This window comes from Heteronotia binoei, chromosome 2 (assembly GCF_032191835.1).
Source record: "Heteronotia binoei isolate CCM8104 ecotype False Entrance Well chromosome 2, APGP_CSIRO_Hbin_v1, whole genome shotgun sequence".
In the NCBI taxonomy this organism is placed as follows: Eukaryota; Metazoa; Chordata; class Lepidosauria; order Squamata; family Gekkonidae; genus Heteronotia; species Heteronotia binoei.
Window position 1 is genome coordinate 160,591,097 of NC_083224.1, and position 19,523 is coordinate 160,610,619.

The window sequence follows — 19,523 nt, forward strand, 5'->3', positions numbered from 1 at the left end:
GAAAGCAATGCAATTTAACATACACCTTTCAGCCAGAAATACAACTTCTAGAAACCGAAGAGCAAGCACACACCATTGCATTTGTATGCACATGAAGCATATTTTAAGAAGGCATGCCCATCACTCCCAAAGGCATAGTAGGGATAAAAGTGGCATAGTCATACTACTATGGATAGACTAAAAAACAGAGATTCTCGTGGTAAATAGGGACAGTTGAAGAATGCATGGAGCACAAGGCTGTATCAGAATCAGCAAAGTCCATTTGCATTGTTAATAATTAAGCAACTATTTCCAAGGCTAACAATCCCATTAAGGTTTTCCTGTCAAAGCCCATAGGAGTCAATGAGCTTGGATGGCAGTAACTCAGTACAGGACAGGAACTGCTCTCCAGTCCAGCTCACATCATGTTTACCGGTAACAAAGAGGGAGTTGAATTTTCAGCAACTGCTTCAACTGTTTGTCAACTTGTTCATGGGTGTTCTGCAGGTTCATTCACTGGGTGTTTTCGCACTCACATTTTACTGGCGCCACGACCCTCCTCACGCCGGCGAATCTGCATGGATTTCGCACCAGAAGCGCCGGCGCACCCAGAAGCGCCGGCTACTTCCGTCGCTTGCTTAGCGACGGAAGTAGCCGGCGCTTCTGGGTGCGCCGGCGCTTCTGGTGCGAAATCCATGCAGATTCGCCGGCGTGAGGAGGGTCGTGGCGCCAGTAAAACGTGAGTGCGAAAACGGCCACTGTCTTCCTTCCTAACCATGCAGTTCAGCACAACTGGCTTTTCACACAGACATGTTCTCACACAGCTGGATTAAGTTCTCTTACCCGTCCTATCCTCGCTGCATAACTGCTACACTCAGCAATTGTTTAAATAGACAATTGAGTCAGTCACAAATCATAGAAATCAGTAATAAATAAAAGCTGTGTTTTAATAAAATCCTACCCTTTGTTGTTAGTTTGCCTAATGATACTGCCTATTGGTATGGATTGGTAACATCTTTGTGCAAGTGCAGTTTTGCTATTGGTTTGTGCAGTTTTGTGCAGTTTTGTTATTGGTTTTAAGCTGCATTGTTTTTATGAATTGAAATGTATTGGTTTTAATGTTTAAATGTGAAGTATTTAATTGTTTATATTTAAATTGTTAAATTGTTATTGTTGGAAGCCGCCCTGAGCCACTCCTGGGAAGGGCGGGATACAAATCCCGAATAAATAAATAAATAAATAAAAAAATAAAAGCCTGACAGGCATTCATGGCTGTATGGCATAAACCCAGGAGGCTGAGTGATCACTCACATCCGGTTGACACTTTCAAAGATGGTGTGTTTGACCACTGAACACATCCATGGTGAAATCTGCTGCCTCCGTACATAGGATTGAGCCAGTATAACCTTTATGGACTTGGCATAACCCTTATGAACCTTACAAATCAAGGGATCATTAAGAAGTGCTATTTTCCCATACTTTTGTTAGTTTAATTGCAACAAAAGAGCTTCTTTAGCCCCTGGTTCTTTCAAATGTAGACACGTACATGCTTAGTTTAATGGAAGGAATACATATACTGAACATCATTCAGGATCTTAATAATTTTTGTCAAGTAAACATCAGAGTTGGATCCCAGCCTGAGATCACATTCATAAAGTATATATGTAAAGTGTGTGTGTGTGCATGTGTATATAGTTGTTAGTGGTGCGTCATATACCTCTGTAGCTTGCGCTCCCCAGTGAATCAGCCTTTTGAATGTAAATAAAGCTTAGAAGAGTCTTCACTGGTTCCTCCTGGTGTCTGAGCTTGCTTTCTCCACTGGGAACATTGCATGAAGGCAGAGGGGGCAAAATGAAACCTGAGAGACTTGATTTCGGCTAAAATATTCCAAGTCATTGAAATGATCTATTCCTATCCTTCTCATTACCTGTAATTGCCCCCAAACCAGCAACAGCCTGTTTCTTTTTAACTACATGCTTTCAATTTTTTGTCATAAGCAGGAGAGGGGTCACATCCTCTTTCCTGTTCAATTAGAGGTTCTTTTGATACTGAGTGGATTTTGTTTCTCACAAGGAAGATTGTTTACACATATATACAAACAAGAGGAAAATTTGTGAGATGAAAATTAGCTATGTTTTATATATAAAAACAAATGAAAATTTGTAAACTGAGGTTAAGCTCTCAACACGTGCAATTTCGGGGATGTTTTCATGGTTTCTTTTCCGTCTTACTATAAAATACTGTCACTGATTTTTGTCATTCCAATTGAATACTCTTAAGTTTTCAAAGCTAGATCCAGGACTTTTTTTTGAGCAGGAATGCAGTTCCGGCTGGCTTGGCACCAGTGGTGTGTGGCCTAATATGTAAATGAGATCCTGTTGGGCTTTTTTTAATGAAAAAAGCCTTTTGTGAAACAATGGTGATGTCAGGGGGTGTGGCCTAATATGCAAATGAGATCCTGCTGGACTTTTTCTTCAAAAAAAGCCCTGGCTAGTCCTGTGCAGAAAAGTGAGAATTCAGACTTGGGGTCCAGAAAAATTTGGGAGTCATGGGAGGGGGGCTTATTGGTCTATACCCACACATTACACTATCAACATTTTGGGGTTATTGCTTCTTTGGCTTTGTAGTGCTCATACATTAATTCCATTAGCATTATAGGCAAACCACTAATAATGCAATCCATTACAAATTTACTCTCATCTAAGCCCAGGATGGTATTGTAAAATGCCTAAATATTCCACATAGTTTTTTAAAAAATGTTTTAATATAAAAGAAAGGTGCAGAACATTCTAAAGCAGATCTATGATTGCTTCTGTAAGGCTTCCCTAATACAACCTGACCAGTTGTGAGAACAACATATAAGAAGAATATGTGAAGCAATCTTATGCTAGTCCTAGAATTTGATTCCTAGTATTTTCTATTCTGGCTGCCAACAGCTCTCCACAGTTTTAGGTAACTTTTGAGTACCAGCTATCTAAGACTCTTTAACTGAAGATCCTGGGGCCATGTCTACATACAAATTACATACCCCATAGCCCCTGCCCTTAACAAGATGTGAGAAGCCTAAGATTTTATTGTTTTTGTTTTGAGGTGTATTTATGAACACTCCTTTTTCTTAAGCTAACTTCACAATACCTTGTTCCTAAGCCAGCTATTGCAGAGCAGGCAAAGAGAAACTTGAGAAACATAATGGGGGCTTAATGTGGCTGAGTGGTAGAGCATCCACTTGGCATGCAGAAGGTCCCAGCTTCAATCCCCAGCATCTCCAGTGAAAAGGATCTTGTGGAGGCCAGGCCTCAAGGTCCTCTGCCACCCTGTACTTGGGTATCACAGAGACCACAACACTTCTTCGGGGAACCCCTGGAGGATTGGCACCTTATCCAACTGCATGCCTTCCCCCTTCCCCAGGGCCCCCTTCATAAAGAAGCGTGGTCTAAGCGGTTGGGGATCTATGTGGTACAGAGTTTGACTGCCAGCATTCAAAACAGTAAAAATGTTTAATAAGAAGAGAAAGAAAAACAAAACCAAAACAGTTACCTGTAAAAGTTTAGCACAGCACCTGAACAGCAACAAGAAGGACAAATAAAAGGTAGATTTAAACGCATCCTCTCGTCCCTGGTGTAAACTAGCCCTACCTTGTGAGTTACTGCCTGGGGGCCACTCCGCCTCTCCCACAGGCAGGAGCCCACAGGCTGGCAACCTCTCTCCCTGAGCGCCAGCTGAGAACTCCCCTTTCCCCGCCTAACTCAAATAAAAAGAACAAAAGAACTTCCTGCCCCTCTAGGAGACTTTCCCCCTAGAGTTGCTGGTTTAACTCCAGAAGGGAGGAGGGAATGAGGGGAAGGCTAAAGAACTTCCTGCCCCTCTTGGAGGCTTTCCCCCTAGAGGCGCTGGTTTAACTCTGGAAGGGAGGGGGCGGATGAAGGGAAGGCTAGGCCCCAAAGCCTGCTTTAGTATGTTCATGTTCCCCTCCAACCAAGCACCAACATTAACTCAGATGGCGTTTCTCCACAGATCTGATAGTAGATGATGTGAAAGACTTTCACCTGAAATCCTGGAGAGCTGCTGCCAGTCTGAATAGACAACATTGACCTTGATGGATCAAAGGTCTGGTTCAGTAGATGGCAGCTTCATTTGTGTGGCTCTGATATTAACAAAGTTATGCTGATGTGGCATTTTTACTTGCCCTTTTGACTTGCATTTACTGCCCATGCTGAATATTCAACAGTTTTTCTTGGGTAGCATCAACCCCTGACTTTTAAAAAAAGGTTTATGACATACTGTTTAACCCCATTATCTTTATAGCACTCAAATGTGCCCATTTTTGGCGCATCTTTACTGCAATTTTTTTCTTACACTTCTAATTATGGAAGGAATACGAATTACAACAAATTAACAATAGATGCATATAAAGGATATTTAAAGACACAACTCTACTTGGATAACTATTACCCTAGAATGTTTACCCTTTGTCCTTCAAAGTAATTTTGGGTAGTTGTTTTTTTTGCTAAAAGTTTATTTACACCAGTAAAGATTTTTTTAAAAAAAGAAAAATAAATCTTGCTCATTCAATGTGCCTATGCCAAATCAACATTGTTTCATTTGGAAAAAATCTCCCAGGTTGCTGAATTCAAAGTTAGCTCCTAGTGATTACCTGAAGGGAGAAGCAGCAGCAGTACTTCATAATCTGGTGACCGATAAAAGCCAATTCATATGTTTATACATTAATAAGTGATAATACAAATTAACAAGCAAGTATTGTAGTGTTTAATAGTACCTTCCTGTTTATCCTCATTTTGGTCACAGCATGTTTTTCTGTACCCTTCCTGTCCATATTGACCATATATTGATTTTTAAAAAGTAATTCCAGGTTGAAGAGAGGTGGACAGAGCCCCCTAGTTATTTAGAGGATCTTTCCCATGATTTTTAGTCAATTTAGCCTCAGGTTTATGCAAGCATATCCAGTGTACAAACTGGGTACAGCTATATAACTAATAGAACTGCAGAATTAGCCAAGGCTAAAAGCTGTGCACTGACTTCTTTGTGGGGTAGGAGTGAGAAGAGAGCTCTGCTTTTCAGCCCCGAACATGTGGTTTTCCCTCACCCATGCACAGCCTTTGGACAGCCCATTACTGTCTCCCTCTTCAAAATAACAGATGCATACCACCTTACCCTCTCTCAGTAACTTTAAAAAGGTGCATTACTGAGATTTTGGTAACATGAAATAGCTCTGAATTTAAAAAAACCCAGCTGGCTAATCAAAGTACAGTTAACTGATTACTGGTATTCCCACAATGGAACTAGAGTAAAATTGGAAGGCTAATGGATAGCAGTAATGTGGATCCCATATGTGATGATATTTCAGAAGCATCAATATCCTGTGTGTTCTGTGCTTATATACTAGGTGTCACATCAAGTGCACACATTTTTTTTTGCAAGAAAAAGGTGCCTGTTTTCCATGTTGACACATTTGCTATAATTATTACAGAATATTTTTTAAAGATAAAATGAAGCAGACGAAGGATTGGGGGGAAATATGTTAGTAGTGTACATACTACAGGGTATGTACTCCCATTGTAGGCATGTAAAGTATAGGGTTAATCAGTGAGAGCAGTATTTGAAAACTAACATGTGCATCATTGCTATAATTAAGCTGGCATCTGTGTGAAAAGGCAATCCAGTTTCAACGGATAATTTGATTATTAGGGTATTTGACCCTTCCTGCACATACAATTGATACATCTAAGATACAGGGAAGAAAAGGAGGACCTTAGGTCATGATACATGGCTATTGTGTTTCAAATAATGGAACAGTAGACAGGGATCTGCATGTATTTTTCTGAAGGAACACTGATTCCATAGGGGCAGCAATGCTGGTCTGTTGTGGCTATATTGAAGAGTAGCCGCTTTAAAGACTAACAAAATTTAATCCACAGAAGTGTATTTTGGAATGAATTTTGTTAGTCTTGAAGATGCTACCAGGCTACTGTTTGATTGTATTAAGGAATGAAGTAACTTGGATCTGTATAATTCAAAGACTTAGTTTCAATGCATAATATAAAGGAACCCAAAACAAAACAAAAGACAATTATAGCAAATGCTTTTACTATTTTCTGGGTTTCCCTCCATCTGAAGCTTGTTTGGCAAGGGTTGTTGGGGGTTGATTGAATCTTACTTTCATTTCCCTCTGTGAAATAGTGCCTCTAGACTAAATTGAAAACTAGCAAAGGAATGCTTATGAGTTGGCCATCCACAAAGTACAAATGAATGTTCTAGAATCTAGTCAGATCCCAATTGTTTTAGACTATCAAAACAATTAGCACTGCATTCCTGAAACAGGGGTAGAGAACATGTTGGGTTGTTGTTGTTTCCGACCAAGAGGGCTGTTTTTGCTTTTTCTTCTTGAAATTGAGAAGGTTCAGGGGTGTCTGCAGGATCAAGGAAGAAAAATGAATAAGGATGATAGAGAAAGAGGATGAGCACATGGAAGGAAAAGTACTTATTCAGTCCTTGATGCCTTTTTTAGTCAGTATGATAATTACTCAGGAATAATTGCATAAGGATGAATATGTAAATATGGAATAAATTATTCATGAGGCAGTGGGCATTTATTATCGTAATTTAAGTGTCATTAAGACATGTTCACGTAACTAAGACTTGCGGTTAATGAATATATTAAGTAATTTGTGAGAGACAAATTCAGTGAGAATTCCAAATTCCTGCATTTTATGGAAGCCTAGTATAGTTTTAAATCTATCTGAATCCAATGTTACAGATTCTGAGTACGCTTATTCATGTTTTCTTTAATAATAATTATTGGGGGGGGGGGTTACTATCCCAGCTTGCCTTAGAGAATGAAATAATACCAGGCAGCAAACATTAGAGGCAAAAGTGATGTTTTATTTATGACTAATTCTGTCTTAGTAGTACAGGGCAAGGATAAAGGATACCTGTAATATTTTTAATCTGTGCCTTGTCCTATTCCTGCTTGCTACGCATTCTGAATATGTTTCTTTGTTTCCAGACATCTTAATGTCTAGGAAATGGATCAAATGGTATATTAGGCAGTCAGTGGGTGTCTAGGGCATAAGAATGGTAGGATTCTGCCACTCCAAATTGTATGAAGTGCTGTGCTCTTCCAAATAGTGTGCTGCTTACAGTGGATTCAAGCCTGGCAGAACCTCAGCAGCAGTTGAAAATCACTCTTGTCTACGAGAAATTAATTGTTGTCTCCCCCTTTTTGTTAAAAGTTTTAATTAAGTAAATATTAATCCAAAATAAACAGTTTCCAGAAAAATCAGCTTGGTCTGCTTCTATATTTTAAGATTTACCAAACATTGTCCATCAACTTTCTGCATGTATTAGCAGTGATAAGAGTTATAAACTTGTGTGCTGGAGCTGATGTTTATTCATTATTCTGAGTGTGGCATGAGGCTGAAAGTGTCTTTCTTGTGGCCGTCTAGTTTGTGGCTGGGTAGGTATTAACAATTGATATATATATTTTTAAAGTTAATCAAAATAATTGGATTTTTATTGCTTTGAAAATTTTCACTATATAAAACTTATCCTTAAAATGAAATCTGAACATAATGCAAACGTATAGTCATTTAAAACTGAATTTTGACCTTGTTATGAACTTAACAAAAACTATTTTTCTTTGAAAAGGAAAGAAGTGTGGGGAAAACTTTGATAGTTGTCATACATCACAATAGTTAATGTAATTGTACTACAACTTTACATAGTGGATGAGAGGCCTTTAATTTCTGATTGGTTGTGTAATTGAGATCAGCCATTTACATTTTGCTGTGTGGTGGAAATGAGCAGGGCAGTCATGTGACAAAGGGGTAGACTAAAGCAGAAAGGAACTCTGAGAAGAAACACATGCTAGCGATGATCTGAACCAGCACCTGTATTAAAGTTCCATTCAGCCTTAAATTAATGTTTGGGCTTTTCTGCATGGGGCTTTTTCGTTGATCCTAGCCCCATACTGCTTCATTTTATCCCCTAATTTCCACATACATCTTTGTGCCTTTATGTATGTATGTATTTTATTGGATTTATATCCCACCCTCTCTGCCCAAGCAGGCTCAGGGCAGCTTTTAGTTTTTTAGTTTTCATGTCCCCACCCTGTCCCCCCCTCAGTTCTTTGAAGACCGCTTTAATTCTCTCTTTTTTTTTCTGGTGGCATATATTGAGTCACCTTTTTCCTTGTATGTGACGTTTCTGTTTCTGTTGGTTTTCTTTGTCCCACCCACCTCCAGCCTATTTTTCAATGATTGGACTGTCATGGTCAAACAACTCCCTCTCTCCTCAACACCCTGAAGACAGGAGGTTTTGTTTTCTTTTTAAGGGCACTACAATATTGAGATATCGCTAGAGCATTGTAACAATAGGCTTAGCAGGTTCTCGGAATTCCCACTTTTCATTGTAAAAAAAGGATGCCTCTGGCTGCTTCCCCTGAAGAGATATGAAGGAAGGAGCTAGAGACTGACTTTTTACATCAAAAACAGGGAATTCAGAGCACCTGCTAGCTTAAGTCTATTGCTTCAATGATCTAGTGACATATTGATATTTAATGCCTTAAAAAAAAAAGCGGGGTGCTATGAGGCCACCAGTGACTCTACCAATGATGACAGCTCCCTACCTTGAAAATCCTCATGATTGAAGGCATATGTGAAAAAACTGAATCCACAACTGTGAAAATGCAGAGGGAGGAAAAATGTGTAGCAGAGCTGTGCTCAAACCAATTTCAGTGCTTGTGGGTTGACTGCTAAGAAAATCAGAATTAAATCAAGCATGAGGGAAAGCCCTTTATTTATGGCTGTAGACTCTAATTAGTATGCAGTTTTATTTAGGAAGTATCAGTGTAGTGAGTGGAAATTTTGATTTAAATCAACTCCCCCCTCCCTCCATATGCTTTAAGGCAGTTCGCCCTGGTTTGTGGCAGAAATGAGATCTGAGTTACAAATTCTTGGCTCATAGTTCTGTATTTTAGTCACTATGCTAGTTCTCAAATAGCCCTGTCTGAATACAAGCACCCAGCCTGATATTTTTCTAATGCAGCGGCTGTGATGTCCTCTGCTAATAAGTCTGGAAAGTCATTCCAAAGAAATACACAGCTCCACATGTACATTTCTTGCACATTGTTTTTGTTAATCCTAATGGAAGTCGTAATGGAAGCCCAGGCCAGCCCCTTCTCATCAGATCTCGGAATCTAAGCAGGGTTGGTCCTGGCTAGTACTTGGAAAATTATAGATGTTTGTATGCAAATGCTAGAAGTGTTTGAAGTAAAATTGGTGAATTGGAATGTTTAGTGTTGGGAGAAAACATAGACATTGTGGAAATTTCAGAAACTTGGTGGAATGAGGAGAATCAGTGGGACACAGTGATTCCTGGATATAAGTTATATCAGAAGGATAGGGAGGGAAGGGTTGGAGGTGGGGTGGCTCTGTATGTCAGAGACGATATACGGTCCAGTAAGACTGAGGTCAGAGAATTAGATTCCCTTTTAGAAATGCTTTGGGTTGAAATAGAGGGCCCAAAAGGAAATTTAACTATGGGAGTTTATCGCCCACCAAATCAAAAGAGAGAGGATGATTATAATATGATGCAAGGCTTAAAGATAGCGGCTAAACGTAAAAACTGTGTTGTAATAGGTGATTTTAACTACCCACAGATTGATTGGGTCAATATGTGTTCTGGTCGAGAGAAAGAGACTGAGTTTCTTGATGCTCTCAATGACTGTGCTATGGAGCAGATGGTCTCAGAACCTACCAGAAATGGGGTGATCCTGGATTTGGTCCTAAGTAATGCCCAAGACTTGGTGAGAGATGTAAAAGTGATTGCGCCACTTGGGAGCAGTGACCATAATGTTACTGATTTCACCGTTTGTATAAATAGGGAGTTGCCCAAAAAAGACCGCCACAACCATGTTTAACTTTAAAAGGGGTAAATTCACTGAGATGAGGAGGCATGTGAGGAGGAAACTGAAAGGAAAGGTAAATACGGTCAAAACCCTTGGGAAAGCTTGGAGACTATTTAAAACTATAATCCTAGAAGCTCAGATAAAATACATACCACAAGTTAGGAAAGGCACAAAAAGGCATAAGAAAAGGCCTGCATGGTTAACAAACAAAGTAATGGAAGCTGTAAAAGGTAAGAAGGACTCCTTTAAGCGGTGGAAAACCAGTCCAAGTGAGATTAGTAAAAGGGAACACAGGCTGTGGCAAACCAAATGCAAGACTGTGATCATGCAGGCAAAAAGGGACTATAAGGAGCATATTGCAAAAAGCATAAAGACCAACAATAAAAATTTCTTCAAATATATTAGAAGTAGGAAACCAGCCAGGGAGGCAGTGGGGCCGTTGGATGACCATGGGGTAAAAGGATTACTGAAGGAGGATAGGGAAATGGCTGAGAAGCTGAATGAATTTTTTGCCTCCGTCTTCACTGTGGAAGACGAGAACTTTTTGCCCGCCCCAGAACCACTAATTTTGGAAGGGGTGTTGAAAGACCTGAGTCAGATTGAGGTGACAAAAGAGGAGGTCCTACAACTGATGGACGAATTAAAAACTAATAAGTCACCGGGTCCGGATGGCATACATCCGAGAGTTCTGAAAGAACTCAAAGTTGAACTTGTGGATCTTCTAACAAAAATCTGTAATCTTTCATTGAAATCTGCCTCCGTTCCTGAGGACTGGAAGGTAGCAAATGTCACCCCCATCTTTAAAAAGGGTTCCAGAGGAGATCCGGGAAATTACAGGCCAGTCAGTCTGACTTCAATACCGGGAAAGTTGGTAGAAACCATTATCAAGGACAGAATGAGTAGGCACATTGATGAACACGGGTTATTGAGGAAGACTCAGCATGGGTTCTGTAAGGGAAGATCTTGCCTCACTAACCTGTTACATTTCTTTGAGGGGGTGAATGAACATGTGGACAAAGGAGACCCAATAGATGTTGTTTACCTTGACTTCCTGAAAGCTTTTGATAAAGTTCCTCATCAAAGGCTCCTTAGGAAGCTTGAGAGTTCTGGAGTAAAAGGACAGGTCCTCTTGTGGATCAAAAACTGGCTGAGTAATAGGAAGCAGAGAGTGAGTATAAATGGGCAGTCTTCGCAGTGGAGGACGGTAAGCAGTGGGGTGCTGCAGGGCTCGGTACTGGGTCCCATGCTCTTTAACTTGTTCATAAATGATTTAGAGTTGGGAGTGAGCAGTGAATTGGCCAAGTTTGTGGATGACACTAAATTGTTCAGGGTGGTGAGAACCAGAGAGGATTGTGAGGAACTCCAAAGGGATCTGTTGAGGCTGCGTGAGTGGGCGTCAACGTGGCAGATGCGGTTCAATGTGGTCAAGTGCAAAGTAATGCACATTGGGGCCAAGAATCCCAGCTACAAATACAAGTTGATGGGGTGTGAACTGGCAGAGACTGACCAAGAGAGAGATCTTGGGGTCATGGTAGATAACTCACTGAAAATGTCAAGACAGTGTGCGTTTGCAATTAAAAAGGCCAAAGCCATGCTGGGAATTATTAGGAAGGGAATTGAAAACAAATCAGCCAGTATCATAATGCCCCTGTATAAATCGATGGTGCAGTCTCATTTGGAGTACTGTGTGCAGTTCTGGTCGCTGCACCTCAAAAAGGATATTATAGCATTGGAGAAAGTCCACAGAAGGTCAACTAGAATGATTAAAGGGTTGGAACACTTTCCCTATGAAGAAAGGTTGAAACGCTTGGGACTCTTTAGCTTGGAGAAACATCGACTGCGGGGTGACATGATAGAAGTTTACAAGATAATGCATGGGATGGAGAAAGTATAGAAAGAAGTACTTTTCTCCTTTTCTCACAATACAAGAACTCGTGGGCATTCGATGAAATTGCTGAGCAGACAGGTTAAAATGGATAAAAGGAAGTACTTCTTCACCCAAAGGGTGATTAACATGTGGAATTCACTGCCACAGGAGGTGGTGGCGGCCACAAGCATAGCCACCTTCAAGAGGGGTTTAGATAAAAATATGGAGCAGAGGTCCATCAGTGGCTATTAGCCACAGTGAGTGTGTGTGTGTGTATATAAATAAAAAAATTTTGCCACTGTGTGACACAGAGTGTTGGACTGGATGGGCCATTAGCCTGATCTAACATGGCTTTTCTTATGTTCTTATGGATGGAAAACCGCCAAGGAATACCAGGATCATGACGCAGACAATGGCAAGTCATCTCTGAATGTCTCTTGCCTCAAAACCCCTACAGAATTCATAAATCAGCTATGACTTGATGGCACATGCATGCGCGCGCATACACACACACATACTGGAAGTCATTACATGACGTTAGTTTTGTATCATAGTTTGGGCCGAAACAATTGCCAGCAGCCTCTGTTTTCCATAGGTGACATATTTCCTCCATGGAAATTATGAAATGGTATCATAATAGGCTTGATCCTATGAACTTAACAGGCTTGATCCTAAGAACTGCTAACGGAAGGAGTTCAGGTCTTATCCCCTTTCCCCATCTTGCAAGCTCCTTCTGAGATTCAAGAGACCATTGAGGACAGGGTGGGATACACCAAGAGGGACTACATCTTCAGGGGTAGTAAACAGAAATTGTCTACTCACTTGCATGAGGTTGTCACCGACCTGAGCCAAAGTTTGGACAAGTGGATTTGTTCATGTGTGTGTGCTTGGAGGGGATGGTTTCTGTCAATCTGTCTTTCTTGCTGCAGGCCCCTGCACTGCACTCTGCTCAGTGCCCAATGGACTCCTAATTCTCAAGATCAGCTTTGGGGAAGGGGGTACATGAAGCTGCAAGGTAAAGGAGGGAAAGGCACTCTGGGAACTAGTTCTGCATACAGCTTATTGGATCCAATGTAGTGTGAACATCACATGGTTGTGGTTTGGGATGAATGAATTGTTTATTCCTTGGGCACAAGATAAGCCTGACATTGTTGCAGGGTTAGGATTGCTGATGATTCAGAAAAGCCATTGACTAAGGGGCATGTTTTGCTTATGCATTCTCCTTCCAGCATCAAGAAAATTGGGAAAGAGAGAGAGAGATATTAAAATTTAAGCAGAGAAATCCCAAGTGATTTTTGTTTCTGATGACATTTGGTGAAATCAAAATAGCAGGAACTAAATGTATTCTGGAATTAGAAATGAAGGGTTTCTATCCTGAGGGAGAGTAAATGATACTCTTTTTCCTGGAAGACACCAGTCTCAAGAGATGTTTAAGCAATCACACACCTCAGGGGTTGGGTGTAATGCAGCGCAGAAAGGCTGAGCTTCAGCTTTCTAGGTAAGAATTTTCTGAAGTGTAAACATTTATAAATCATGACACAGTTAAAACAAATGAGAATGCAGGCATTAGTAGGAACAAAAAAATGAAAAGGTAGATGTGAAGAGACAAAGGCAGAAAGTTTATTGCACGTATAAAGGCAGGAAAGCTAGAAACAGGCATACAAACACAATGAAGTTTAAGAGAACAGCTCACATGCACATGAGAGAAGAGTGTGTGCTTGATAGCAAAGAGAAGACGTCCTTCACAAACATAGAATGTCAGTAGAAAACAAATCCTATATTAATGCTCTTTAATAGCCATTAGTGACCTTGTTACAGATAACATATTTATACACATTCACTGAGCCATGATGTGCCTTTTTTTAGGTGATCTATTTTTCATCACAGGCAATCATAATGGAGCATCTAAGGAAATACTTTTGAAATCTCTTCCTGATTTTATTATTCATTATGCCAACTTGAAATGCATCTGATTTGCATAGATGCCTTTGAGGCATGTGACTCTCATTCATGTTGTTTTTTAAAGGGCTAACAGATAATGGTATTATTTTTTATGTTACATCGCTAATGCTTAGAATGATCCTTTAAGATAGTCCATTCCGCAGGCCAGATGGGGCTGAGAGAAATCTCTTAACTAACAGCATGCAGGTGTAATCCATGGCTGAGCAGAATTTGATCCCTCAAGCTCTTCAGCCTCAGAATCCTTACCCTGGATTATGATCCTTCACAGTTATCTCCCCAAAATTCATTTCCATCTGAAAGACCACCTGCTTCCATATAGCTCTATTTACTCCATGAGATCGGATGCTTTCATCTTCATGTATGACTGGGCATTTATATTATTGTTTTGGAAGTTTGTTCTGTCTAAAATTATGCATGTACAGTTTGCCGAAACCCTAGAGTTCTTTTGCACCTTCCTCCCCATTTTTCCAATATAAAAATGTACATTGAAAAACAACAGCTCACTTGTGATCATGTATGGTGATAACAAGGTAGTTGTGTTTTTCCCCAGTCCGTTATTGAAATACATGTGTCTACAGCCACAAAAGCTATATAAACAATATGGTAAAAGGTAAAGGTAGTCCCCTGTGCAAGCACCAGTCTTTTCCAACTCTGGAGTGACATCACATCACAATGTTTTCACAGCAGACTTTTTGCAGGGTAGTTTGCCATTGCCTGAAAGAGCCTCATGGCACAAAGTGTTAAAGCTGCAGTACTGCAGTCCTAAGCTCTGCTCATGACCTGAGTTCAATCCCCGGTGGCAGCTGGGTTTTCAGGTAGCTGGCTCAAGGTTGACTCAGTCTTCCAACCTTCCAAGGTTGGTAAAATGAGTACCCAGATTGCTGGGGGGAAAGTGTAGATGACTGGGGAAGGCAGTGACAAACCACCCCATAAAAAGCCTGCCGTAAAAACATTGTGAAAGCAACGTCACCCCAGAGTTGGAAACAACTGGTGCTTGCACAGGGGACCTTTCCTTTCCTTGCCATTGCCTTCCCCAGTCATCTACACTTTACCCCCAGCACACTGGGTACTCATTTTACCAACCTAGGAAGGATGGAAGGCTGAGTCAACCTTGAGTTGCCAGGATCAAACTCAGGTCATGAGCAGAGATTGGACTGCAGTACTGCAGCTTACCACTCTGAGCCATGGGGCTCCTTAAACAATATTGTAAGGACTTAAATGATATTGTAAGGACTACTTTTTTGGAATGCTTTATTAATGTGCATGTGCGAGGTATGCTTCTTCTTCTTTTGAGAAGAGTCATCCTATGGAATGGGCTCCCTGAAGAAGTTTTTGGAAGATTTTTAAGGGCATTTATTGGCTAGAACTTTTAGTGAGGTGTAGTCTGCAGTCATTTGCAAGCAGGGGAATCAGTTGGAGTTTTATTGTACATTTGAAAAAATTATCTGTAAGCTAACTTAAGCCACAAGGGAAAGGCAGGGTATAAATATTTTAATTACTAAATAAATAATAACCACTGTTTGGTCAAGGCATCTTATGTTCTGCTTCAATGGCTTTAAACTGCTACTGCCACACCGCTTGCTACTAATCTTCCTGATCATCCCACTCCACAGCTGGTTCATCATCCATACGCAGAATGAGGAAGGAAAGAAGCTGAAAGAGGTTTTGCCACATCAAGAGAGAGACATAGAAGGAAATGTCGCTTACATCAACCTCACATTGTTCACCGGCGTGGTTAATGTCGCAGATGCAGTGGAATTTGTTGAGCAGGTTCTGGCAGAGGCCTCCGTTGAGGCATGGATCAGAGCTGCACTCATTAATGTCCTCTTCGCACCTGTGGGGTTAAAGGAAGACCAATATTTGGAACAGCATCAGGAATGGAAAAGGTAGTGAGACATGATTCTTTTTTAAATGACTTATGTGAAATATTTGGTGCTCTGGGATTGTTGAAATTAAAACAGTGGCCTTCATCACCACTGTTTTAGAGGCACCTGTACCATTTGGGTTTTTTTAATGTTTTATTTTCACAGGAGAAAAACAGGAGGGGGAGAAAACAGGAAAAGGTGAGCAAAATTTAGAGTTTTTAAAAAGGAAGCCCTGTTTCCAGTTGTAGTTAAACAAAAAGGCTGAAAACTAATTGTTCAAAAAGCAGGTATAGGATATCCTTTTAGGTGGTGTTTATCTTCGCTATGCATTCTGAACTTAGATTTAAAAAACATAAATAATGAAAGAGATTTTCTCATTAAATCATATTATCATCCAGTCTCTCCTTAAATGAACATAGGGTGGCACACAGTATTCTCTCCCTCACTTATCTTCATAGTGACCCTGTTAAGTAAATGAGACTGAGATATATATGGCCCGAAATCATATACTGAACTTAATGCTGAGTGGGGATTGAAACACTCCTCTAGCCACAAGTCCATACCATAAAGCTGTAGTCAGGGGAAAGGGATTAGACTCTTGTAGGTCAGATTTATGATCAAAACAGCTTCCTAACCTGCTTGTTCTTGATGATTGTAATGTTTTGCCAAAGAGGAAGAAGTAGCTCTGTAGGGAAGTGTATGTTTGAGAGAGATTTTGATTATGAAATTCTCCTTCTCTGAATCTTCCCCCTTCCCTCTATTTCAGAAATTTGAATTAACTGGTCTTGTTCCTTCACTTTTTCATTTCCTGGTTTTCTGCAAATAGTGTGAAGTGTGGTCTATCAATTCTTTCAGTTACTTAAAGTTTTGTTTCTTTTTGCTAGTTTACTAGTGGGCATATATGCAGGTGGATAAAAACAAACCTGATGTGACTTTATGGTGATATCAATATTCCTCTTCTTTTTTTTTTTTAAATTGTTTTACCTAGGCTTCCCAATCCCCAGGTTCCAGCGGGTGATCCCATGGTTTTACAGGCTTCTCCTGCCCTCAGCCAGCTGGCCGGCAGGGGGAAGCCCTGCCCTCATAGTCACCATGTATCTCTCGAGCTCTGGCAGGCTTAGAAACCTGCAAACAGATCCATTTTTAAAATGTGTACCTTCAAAGTTAAGCAGGAAACAGGAAGCGCTTCATGGGGAAGGGTCAATAGCATTCATTATTTCTGATGGAGGGAAGGCATTGAAAAGGTGTGCAGTCCCTTTCAACGTGATGGCCAGAACTCCCTTTGGAGTTCAATTGTACTTGTTCCAACCTTGCTCATGATTCCATCCCCAACGACTCCTGGCTCCACCCCCAAAGTCTCCTGGCTCCACCCCCAAAGTCCCCAGATATTTCTTGAATTGGACTTGGCAACCCTAGTTTTACCAGTATGCTGCAGCATGTGCATACTGTGTATTAAAACTACACACAAAGAATTTGGGGGCAATAATATGCATAATCATATCAAATTGATTGTTGAGTGTTTTATCAATGTACACACACCCCACTGATAATGCCCAGGAAGGGAGAAAGTCAAAAGAATAGACAGCTCTAGCCAACAGTGACTACTAATTTTAGAAATTCTATGTGTTAAGCCAGAATTCAGAAGAAGCAGAATGAAGGGTAGAGTGAAATTTCAGAACATGAAAGAACCAGAGAATCTCTCATTCCTAAACTGAGGGAAAATTGGCTGCCAGTAAAGCTTCCCATCTCCCTTGCTTCTCCTTCAATCAAATTTGCAGCCTCCTGAGGCTGCTTTTATTAAAGCAAAATGTCAGGAGAAAGGCACATGCTTCTCTGAGGTATATGTCTCCAGCCATTGGCCTCTGGGTACTCATTTAATTTCCATATATACTGATGGAAAAAGAAGATTAATAATAATGAATACCAGTTTAAACAGATATGGAACTTCCCTTTTATACATGAGCAATTAGAGTTTTCTAGAATGAAAACTGTTCCTTAAATTTGCCATGTAGTATCTGGCAGTTTAGTAAATACTTCTGGTAGAGACCTAGGTCATCAGAAGCATTTTCAGGCTTGCAGATTATGGTGGGGGTGCAGTGGACATTAAGGCAGGGATGATGTTCCAGCAGTACCATTCCTTGCATTGAATGCTTCCTTGTAAGCTCTGATGAAGTTTGGGGCACACAGTGGCTTCCCATTCACTTTGAACCAAGAAATACATGCAATGTGCAAGGGATACCTTCATGGATCTGAAGTGAAACCATTTTACAAAGGAGCTCACTTACACATGACATCCTGTGACTCTCTGAATCAATGTCAACCTACACTTGCAGAGGAGTTATGTGGTACCACCTTTCTAAGATACTGCCTTTTCAAACCCTAGTTGGAGGAAACTTTTGTTTGAATGAGTTCCCATACAATACAAAGACCTTCCTGCACATAGAAATTTAGCATCTTAAGGTGAAAGTTATGTTAACTCCACTTCTCTCTGATGCATTTTTTTCTCTCTTGCTTTGTTTAAGCTACAGGAAGCAGCTTCTAAGATGCTCACCCTTTTTGAGGCAGCAGAAAAATTACAAACTATAGTACACAAATCTTAATGTTTATCAGGACAGAGCAGAGCTGATGCAATTGCTTTCATAGCACAGGCCGTTGTGTGACAAGTTCACATGTTTCCTCACGCTGGCATCTGCTCTGATGTCTCAAAGGATCTCACCGTGGTCCAGTAAAGCCTGCGAGGCACATGCATTCTAAGTGTCCTTGGAGCTCAGTACAGTTTCCGTAGTTGTAACAAGTAAGGTTTTCTTTCTCATTTCCACAGACTGTATAAGGCAGTCTCTTGCGTCTAAAGTGAAACAACAGATGACAAATGTTTAGCCCCACATTCCTCCCTTTTTTGTACAAAGCTGTTCTAGTTTTCAAGCCAGTTTCTATGGTTTGCCTTTAAGAAATGATGTGGATTTCGAACATAAGAACATAAGAGAAGCCATGTTGGATCAGGCCAGTGGCCCATACAGTCCAACACTCTGTGTCACACAGTGGCCAAAAAACCCAAGGCACGGGAATTGCCTGAGTTACAGTCACAAGCATAAGCATATGGGATGATACCTATTACACTAACAGACTGCACTCTATATGATCTGATCCCAACACAAGCCAAAGATACTAGGGTTTTGGAAAATGACTGAACAATAAAGACTTTTAACACTATGGCCTGAAAATATCCCTCCCCCCTCTTTTAAAAATATCCAGCCTAGTGAACAATTCTGGAGAGCTCAAAATTTGCATGCTGCAATGTAGTACACAATGTGACTGCTCCATGCAAAACCATTACAAAAAAATTACAAACTATAGTACATAAATCTTAAACGATCAATGGTATAGAATGTGCCGGTCTGGTGTAGGATGTGGGGGAGGAGTTGGTGATCTGGCTGGTGTACCATCCGCTTAACGCACCGGCCAGCACCTTACTACCCCTGATGGAGGCCGTAACAGACTGGGCATTGGAGTACCCAAGGCTTTTGATCCTGAGTGATTTCAATGTCCATGCCAATGACGCGACCTCCAGTCAGGCGATGGACCTAGTGTCATCCATGGCGACACTGGGACTCTCCCAATTTGTTACAACACCCACTCACCAGGCGGGACACATGTTAGATTTGGTCTTTGCAGCCGGGGTTTTGGTGGACAGTATTATTGCAGAGGCAATGCCATGGTCGGACCACTTTGCCCTCAAGGCTCGTGTGGATGCTCCACCCCAAGCCCATTTGAGCGGAGAGCCTATTTTGGCTTGCCTGCGGAGTCTGATGGACCCTGAGCGGTTCCAAATGGCTCTGCAGGATCCCTGGCTCCCTGGTGATTCCTTTGATGATCTGGTTGAGTCTTGGCATGGCCGACTATCCAGGGCCATCAACGAGATCACACC

The 19,523-nt window shown here is 40.9% G+C and overlaps 1 protein-coding gene across 1 annotated transcript in view; it reads right to left on the reverse strand.

Annotated features, from left to right (window-relative positions):
• The window catches only part of CRB1 (crumbs cell polarity complex component 1), a 164,251-nt gene that overhangs the window by 15,249 nt on the left and 129,479 nt on the right, over positions 1 to 19,523 (reverse strand). Inside the window, exons 10-11 of the mRNA XM_060232358.1 lie at positions 18,315 to 18,443; positions 15,441 to 15,567 (exon numbers count right to left, since the gene is read on the reverse strand). Coding sequence (XP_060088341.1) covers positions 15,441 to 15,567; positions 18,315 to 18,443 — 256 coding nt within the window. The remainder of the gene's footprint in view (positions 1 to 15,440; positions 15,568 to 18,314; positions 18,444 to 19,523) is intronic.